This window comes from Sinocyclocheilus grahami, unplaced genomic scaffold (assembly GCF_001515645.1).
Source record: "Sinocyclocheilus grahami isolate Dianchi unplaced genomic scaffold, SAMN03320097.WGS_v1.1 scaffold235.1, whole genome shotgun sequence".
NCBI lineage: Eukaryota > Metazoa > Chordata > Actinopteri > Cypriniformes > Cyprinidae > Sinocyclocheilus > Sinocyclocheilus grahami.
In genome coordinates this window covers 166,135-175,176 of record NW_015505414.1, presented here as the reverse complement: position 1 = coordinate 175,176, position 9,042 = coordinate 166,135, and the positions used below count along the sequence as shown (strand labels likewise).

Below are 9,042 nucleotides of genomic sequence, written 5' to 3'. Positions count from 1 at the left end.
TTCTTAAGGTTTCTTTGATGCATAGAAAGTTCAGAAGAACAGCATTTATCTGAAATAGAAATATTTTGCAACATTATAAATGTCTTTATCATCCCTTTTGATCAATTTAAAGCATCCTTGCTAAATAAAAGTATGAATTCCTATAATCCCCCCCCCCCCAAAAAAAATTAGACTGACTCCAAGCTTTTGAATGGAAGAGTGTATAATGTTACAAAAGCGTTTTAATTCAGATAAATGCTCATCTTTGTATCTTTCTATTCATCAAGGAATTCTGAAAGAAATTTACTCAACTGTTTTAAATATTGATAATCAGCAAATCAGCATATTAGAATGATTTCTGAAGAATCATGTGACACTGAAGACTGGCATAATGATGCTGAAAATTCAGCTTTGATCACAGGAATAAATTACATGTTAAAATATATTCAAATAGAAAGCAGTTATTTTAAATAGTAAAAATATTTCAAAATGTTACTGTTTTTGCTGTACTTTGGATCAAATAAATGCAGGCTTGGTGAGCAGAATAGACTTCTTTAAAAAAAACTATAAAAATCTTACTAAAAAAACCTTTGACTGGTAGTGTAGGCTGATTATTCTTATAGATTGAAACAAATGTGCTTCAGCCAGGATAAAGAGTATGAAAAGTGCTCTGAGTTGCTGCAGAAAACAAAACAAAAATGAGCAACAACAAAAACGTGGCTGGAGATGGGCCTATTACCAGCAGGAGGCGCTTTTAGAGTGATAAAACTAGCGGTTTCCCTGGTAATGGCTGTAATAAAAGCAGCTCTGCATGCTACTTTATCAGATTAAATAAAAATACCATCGAAACCTTTCTGAAGACAGTCGGTTCCCGTCAGAGATACATTTACATAAAACAGTCGCTCCGCGTTTTGATTTTGAAACGTGCAGTGCTCATGTTTATTCAACGAAGTCAAACGCCACAAATAAATCAATCTATGGGAAACACTGGTAATGTATATCGAAATATCGGAAATGTGTTTAAAAATCATATCACCGTTATTGTAAAAAATTATATCGCGATACATATTGATATTGAATTGTTGTCCAGTCCAACGTAGACAATACATATCTCACACACCTCTACACTCTAACCCTTTATTTAACATAAAAAATGCTTTGCAAAGCTTGCAGTGACGCAGACTAGTATCAGGTCCCCCAGATCCAAGCGGTCTCTGACTCTGACCAACAGCCACTGGTTCCCCCTACACACATCTTTCGTCACGATTAACTCTCCTCACAGCATTCCTCACATTTTAGGCCAAACATGTAGTCTCAGATTCCAGGAAACCTCTATGATAGGAGATTTCACACACAAACTGACAAGAAACAGGCTTTAAGATGTGTGTTCTCACGCTGTCTAAACTGCACGCTTTTGGCTTTGATATGGGCTCGACTATATACCCAGCAGTCACATTGGGCCAACATGGTACAAAGGAGAGTGAAAAGTCCAACCATTAACTAAATTCTCTCTCAATATACACTTCTGAGAGGATTATATTTGCTGCAGAGTCCAGAGCCTTAAAAACACAAACTCAAGCTATGCTAGAGAATCATATTGGTTGCTCTGCTTGCTCTCAAACAAATGCCCTACTTCAGTGACTTCACTAAACAAACAGTAGCAGTCTGGGTACCACAAATGAAGATATCAAGCAGCACATTTTACAGGAATTGCAATCATTCAGAGGTTTTGTTCTGGTCAAAAATATGCACATACACACTCAGATTAGGGTTGTGCCGATAGACACAATGACAGACAATAGCTATGTTTCCATCCAAAGATGCAAAACTGGAATATCGCATAAAACTTTTGCAAATAAAGCACCGTTTCCATCCAACGAGTCAAAGAGAACAAAATCGTCACTTCCTGATAAACTGGCACTAAATACAATGGTGTGAAAAAGTGTTGGCCCCCTTCCTGTTTTTAAAATGTTTTGCGTATTTGTCACACTTAAAAGATTCAGATCATCAAACAAATTTTAATATTACACAAAGATAATGCAAGTAAATACAAAATGCAGTTTTTAAATGATTATTTATTTTATTAAGGGAAAAAAGCTGTCCAAACCTGCCTGGCCCTATGTGAAAAAGTACTTGCCCCCTAAATCTAATAACTGGTTGTGCCACGCTTTGCAGCAACAACTGCAATCGAGTGTTTGCGATAAATGGCAATGAGTCTGTCACATCGCTGTGGAGGAATTTTCGCCCACGCTTCTTTGCAGAATTATTCTAATTCCCTGATTAAATGTAAGAATTTGACTCAAAAGATAATGGACACTTTTAGAAAAAAATGGCTTTATAAAGGTAAAAATGCCCATAAAATGCAAAAATCAGTTTAAACTTATTGGAAAAAGATTCATTTCTATCAGTATGAACTGACCACCACACAGAATATGAAGAATATTAAAAACATTAGGAGTCAGCTGTCTTCGGCAGTTCTTAAGGTACCAGCACAATAACACACTCAGCAAAATATCGTCTAATTATCGTTATCGATAAAATCCCAGAAATTATCGAGATATAATTGTTTGTCAATATCGCACACCCCTAGTGCATGGTGGAAAATGTGTTTCCATCGTAGTTTATGCGCATTTTTTCTTATCGGATAAAAAGTTTATCCTACTCAGTTGTGTATGTTCATTTTTAGAATTTATGCGCTTGATAATGCAAAATGCGTATAAAAATAGGTGGATGGAAACATAGCTAATGACAGTGATTCTGTGTTATGTGTCGAGCTCGTCCATCCGCGCTCAGCCGCTGTTGAGTATACTTTAAAAGCTGTGCGAAAGCAGCTGTGCACGAGACAGAATTGAACGCGGAAAGTAGGGCTGGGCAATTTGGCAAAGAATTTTAAACTCGATTTTTCCAGAATGTTTGACCGATTCTCGATTTTTTACGATTTTTAACTAGTCAACAAATGTAACTACAACATGATTCAAGTAACTTTTTTCTTTACTAACCCTCTAGTTAAAGAAAACTCTATTCCAAGTGCAGCACACATGAAGTTGTCAACATTATGTAAATGTTAAACAAATCACTTGTTAAATATCTTTGCAGAAAAGATGCATAAACTGCAACTGCGAAGAAGTGTTATAAAGCTTACTCACTGATCATCTCCCCCGCCAATGAGCTGTTGACCATAAATGACCAAGTCACTGGGTTAAACTCTAGAACTGGATCAAGAATAACTTTTGTGAAGTTGATCAACTGATTTATTATAAAGATCCAACTCCAAAATGAATGATTCATTAAGCAATTGGATACTGCCAAGAGCATGTTGGCCTGAATGATACGCCATTATTTTTCCTTTTATGTTTCGTTATGTTGAAGAGCTTTATTTTTGAAATGGGGAAATCATTTTGTCTAAATTATTGTCTAAAAAAAACATAAAAAGGACTGTGATAAGATTGTGATCCTGCCCCAAAAGAAAGTTATCAATTTTTCCCATATCGCCCACCCCAATCACTGCTTTTATCAGGAACTGGATAAATATGTCAAAATGTTCAACTTCAATTTCCATCTGTTTCTCACACAAAATTATAATGCGCCTTCAGAAGACTTGGGAACATGCACATGCATTGTGTGGACTACTTTTTATGATATTTTCATGGTGTCTTAAATCGTCTTGCTTCAGTGAAAGCTTCATTTATTATATGCCCGGAAAAGAGCAGCTCAACAAGAGCATTATTCAGAGTTTCTCCTATTGTGAAAAACCTGAAAGCATGGAAATGCACACAGAATGTTCATGAGCTGTGCACAACTAAAGCTAAACTAAAAGTAGTTTCCATTAAAAGTATTAATTGGACAATAGATTTCTGAGCCACTGAAAATCAAAGACGAACATGCTCAGACACGAATAACTGAATTCAATAGTTACCGTAGCTTCTTACAATAAATGGTTAAAAACTGGAATGCACTCCGTTCAACCACTCAGCCCTTAAGAAGAAAGCCTGATACGTGGCCAATTTACTGGCGTTTCATGTTTCCACATGTCCATAATAAAACACAGCTTCAACTTCTTTTATCCCAGCAAAGACTTATACAAAAACTATGGAGACCAATGCTATTAATAGGACAGAAACCTTTGATAAGTTATCCATTTTGATATGTATTTCTTATGGGAAAATACCTAAACTGGTCACCTTCAGGCCTTATACTCGAAATATTTAAGTTTTATTTTACAAATGATGTTTAATTTAGGGCTGCAACAACTAATCGATAAAATCGATTATTATCGATTATGAAAATCATCGACAACGATTCTCATTATCGATTAGTCGGGTCTGCCCACAGTGCACGTGCACGTCCAACTTCAACTTTCAGTTTACGGTCATCCTTATGTATAAACGTTACAAATTCACGCGAGCATTTCCATTTTGCATAAAGGTCCATCCTGACAGACTGTGTTAAAGGGGTCCTATTATGCTTTTTCACTTTTTTAAATTTTAGTCAGTGTGTAGTGTGTATGTTTGGGCATAAAAAAGATCTAGAAAGTTACAAATCTCAAAGTCCACTCCAAAGGGAGATATTTCGTTTTTGAAAAATCCCTTTTCAAGAACTACAACGAACGGCTCGTTTGGACTACAGCGTTTGTTTTCCGGGCTTTGTGATATCACAAAGCGGCTCATTAGAATATCATTAAAAAGAATTTCCGCCTACAGAAATTCGAATGGTTGGGGGGCGGGGAGGGGCGAGGTTGTGGTTAAAACGCTTGGTTGAGTGAGTGCATCATACGAGACGACGAAGAAGAAGTGCTGCTGCAGAGTTAGTGCATCAGAGAAAACCAAGAAGAAGAGCTGCTGTGCTGTAGCGTCAAATTTTCGGCATGTGTAGAACAATTCTTACAAGTATAACACGACGTAGCTGGGTGAGGCAGACAGACGCTGAACGGTGCCGCCGGTGTGCCTACACTCATAGAAAATAATGTATTTGAATTTTAAAGACCTGGCACGATGCGACGCTGCGCTTCTCGTCCAGTGTGCGACCGCCTGAAACGCTGTTTTTTTCACCTCCGTGCCCAGACGTCTCTGTTTGGGCTTCCGAAAGCGGATGATGTCAGGAAACAGTGGTTGCAATTTATTTTTTAACTCCGTTCCTGATCATTATAACCCCAATTTGCTATTGTGTGCTGCGCATTTTACTGAGGATAGCTTCCACAACACGAGGGAGTACAGTGCCGGATTCGCCAAAAGCTTTTGTTGAAAGACGGAGCAAAGGGGGCGTGGCAGTACTGAAACACCATCTAAGCTGTTCGCCAATCACAACGCACTGGGACAGCTAACCAATCACATCACAATTCGTTTTTCGGAAGGCGGACCTTCATCAAAAACTAATCGAGCCGTTTGTGCCAGGATGGGGAGAAAGGTATTTTAATAATGTAAATTATGTGAAAAATAATGCGTTTTTCGAACCACCAAGCATGAGAGCATGTTCTAGTACACCCCCAAAACAAAATCAAGACTTTGTAAAAGAGCATAATAGGACCCCTTTAAGTTTTAATCTACTGAATGAGCGGCGGCCGCGAGCACGCAAAACAGAGACAAGATCTCGGTGTGCGCTCATCCGCGTGAACCCGCGTCTCGGAACGCGCACAAATATTACGCTCTCTTTGAAGTATTGTGCTTGAATGGACAAATTCACTCAAAAATTATGTCAAAATGCCCGTCTTGGTGAGTATCCTAGCAGACATAGTCAGCTGAACATACAGTATCAGTGCACTGGATCAGTGCGCTCTCTTAAAGTGACAGCACTTTCTTAAAGGTCCCATGACATGCTGCTTTTTAGATGCTTTTATATAGGCCTAAGTGGTCCCTAGTACTGTATCTGAAGTCTCTTTCCCGAAATTCAGCCTTGGTGCAGAATTTCAGCCACTATGAGCCAGTCCCACAATGAGCTTTCCTTAGGATGTGCCATTTCTGTGTCTGTAGCTTTAAATGCTAATCTAAGGAGGAGGAGAGAGGCGGGGCAACTGCCATGCTTCGCTCGTTTGCAAGCCATGATGTCTCTCGAGGAAAAAAATATTGCGCTCGCCTCGCACAGTAGTAGCTCATTTTCTCATGGGCGGGCCAAATTCTCTGGGCGGGCAAAGCAGAGAAAGGGGAGGTAACCTTTCCCCGTATGACAACATAAAGGGAAGATTCCAGATCGGGCCATTTGAGCTTTCATTTTCTCAAAGGCGAAGCAGGATACCCAGGGCTCGGTTTACACCTATCGCCATTCCTAGCCACTGGGGGACCATAGGCAGGCTAGGGGGACTCATATTAATGTTAAAAACCTCATAAAGTGACATTTTCATGCCATGGGACCTTTAATGTTAATCAAACAGCAACAACACGGAAATCACTCACTGTTCTTGATTGAATAACTTTAATAAGGATCAATCTTTAATTTATACAGTAAAATATGCAATGTTATTTTACATTTGATTCGTTTTTAGGTACAGAAATTGAATAAAGTAATGTTAGACCTACCTAAAAAACCTGAAAAGCACCGTTTATTTTATTTGTATCTTTGCTCTATTGTATTTATTTGTGCTGGTGCTTGTAGTTAGATTATTTGTTATCTTCATTATTTTTATTTGACAATATAGTTTTTTCCCTAAATATAGCACATACCAAACCGCAACGAAACCGTGATACAAACCGAACCGTGAGTAAGTTGAACCGTTGCACCCCTAGTGTATATGACTTTCTTTTTCTGACGTGTGCTCTTTACAAACTCGCTGACAAAGTTATAAAAGCCCTCCACTGCTCACTGTTCTGAGAGAGTTCTTCTTCAATGTTATTGTGGTACAGGTTACACAAGGTTACATACAAGTGTGATCAAAGCAAATGAGAGGCAGAAGGCTTTTTAAATGGATGCACTGCAGCGAGAGGCAGAGGAAGCTGTCCTGTGTCAGTAAAGCATCATGGTTAGGAGCCTTTAAATCAGCATTAGCCTGAAAAGTTTCCCGCTAGTCCTCTCCACCAATCAGACGTTCTCCTGAAGGTGGTGCTCTCTGTTGCTTCATGCATGGGTCTGTGCTCTGAAGGGTCACTAAAAGTGGCTACAGTAGAAAATTGTCACTTCTACAATTTCGAGAAAAGCTCTGTGTGGCCCATTCATGTCATATTGCATACGAATGCAGTACACAACATGTCAGTCTGGATCATATAGGGTTAAGCGTTTTGTTCATGGTGACAGTTCATGGATAATTTCATGTGGGTTTGAACCTTTCAGCTCTCTGTCCAAATATTTAACCGCTACACCATTGTGTGATGGAGGAAGAGCCCACTGGTACCTGCCATTGTCACAATGTTTTTCTCAACCACATTTTGCTGAGTTCTAGTGCTCGCTGCACAATGACAGTGGTCGCATTTCAAAACCTAGTGAGCTACCTAACTAGACTGCACTTTAGGGAGTCACAGGGTCATAAAACATAGCATTTTGGCATCATAGGAGTGTTGCGTGTACAGCTCGGACTGCAAAGTCCAAAAATGATTCAGATTCTAACAAAGCCTATACTACCACCAACAACGCTGAAAGATGACCAAAACTCCAGAGAAATCTGAACATGCCTATCACGCAGCCTTGTGGTATGCCTATGATGCCCAAAAACGCTGCTGACTGGAAGTATGCCTATAACACCACCAATACTGCTGCTGATTTGCAACACACCTGATGGCCAAAACTGCTGCTGACTCTGAGTAGGTCTATATGATCCTACCTAAAAATGCTGAATTACTTCCAACACGCCTACGAGGCCCCACAGTGCACCCATGATGCCCCACACTTCTGAACGACTCCCAGCTCTCCTGCCGCTGACTCGAAGCGCGCCTACGGCACAAATGCTGAACGAGTAGACCGCGTATTAGGATTTGAGACGCGGCCCATAACACTTCTCATTCATCCATTTGAGAAGAGTCTCTTCTGGCAACAGTGGTCCCAGTGCAGGCTGGCGTCTTCTTACCTTGGGCAAATCCCGGAGCTGGTTGGCGTCCAGTAAAAGCTCTTCCAAACTCGCTCTGCAGCGATAGATCTCATCCGGGACGAAGAGCAGCGAGCAGTGGCGCTTATCGACCGACTCGATGTGACGGCTGCACCGCCACAGGGGGATACAGTGAAACATCACGGGATGGTGATCCTAGCCCTAGATAAACCCGTTCTACGGGAAAAGTTGCCACAGCAATCCAAACTAAAGCAAACAAGCGGCAGAAACTAGGAACGGCGAAAGAGCGCCAAAGCAACTAGTGTCGGATACAAATCTAGCGATGTCCAACGCAAATGTATCGCGCACTGAAACATGGAATAAAAACGTCGCGCTCCACTTCTGCTTTGATCCCTGGAGCTTTTCCTTCCGCTTTTTCACCTTTCTCGCAACATCTTTTTTTTATTGCAAGGCTGAGAAGTGTCCCGTATCTTTCTTTGTAAGCGGTTACATGTCTATTTCGTGTTTTTCTGATCCCGGAGTTTATTTCCTCTTAGTCCAGTTTCTGACCCGGAACATTCACTCCCTCATTCCAGGCTGACGTCACGAATCCCAGCGGCTCCTCCCTTTTTTTCTGTCGCTCCCTCCCTGCGCGTAAACGATAACACTATGGGAAGCCAAACAACCCAAAAGTGGGATGAAACAGCGCGGTATTATATGGCGTTCGGACGGGATCTTTAATATGACGTTGCAACATGCACTCTCTTGTCTGTCTGCTGCAAGGGTTTCCAGCACTTTCCATACACTTATTCATGCTTTATTATTCCTATTCATTCTCTATTATTGTTTACACTTATCCTCAGTTATATTTAATTAGCTATTAAGTGCTTTTTACCTTTCTTATGTAGCCTATAGCTTTTTTCCAAATGTTAAATACTAATTTATACAAATTATATTAAGATTTCTATATGCCACTGTACAAAAAAACATCAAATAAAAATACATTAAAATAATAAATATATTGAGATCGAGTGGCAAAGAGTTTCAGACTTTCTATTTATTTTTTTAATGTACTTGAAACAAGGACGGCTTACCTTTTTCTCTCTTTTTTACCATTT

General features: G+C 39.8%; 1 protein-coding gene across 1 annotated transcript in view; it reads right to left on the bottom strand.

Annotated features, from left to right (window-relative positions):
* The window catches only part of LOC107597704 (leucine-rich repeat-containing protein 1-like), a 69,855-nt gene extending 61,271 nt beyond the window's left edge, over positions 1–8,584 (bottom strand). The window contains exon 1 of the mRNA XM_016288871.1: positions 7,967–8,584. Coding sequence (XP_016144357.1) covers positions 7,967–8,125 — 159 coding nt within the window. The 5' untranslated portion in view covers positions 8,126–8,584. The remainder of the gene's footprint in view (positions 1–7,966) is intronic.
* Between the last annotated feature and the right edge of the window lie 458 nt (positions 8,585–9,042).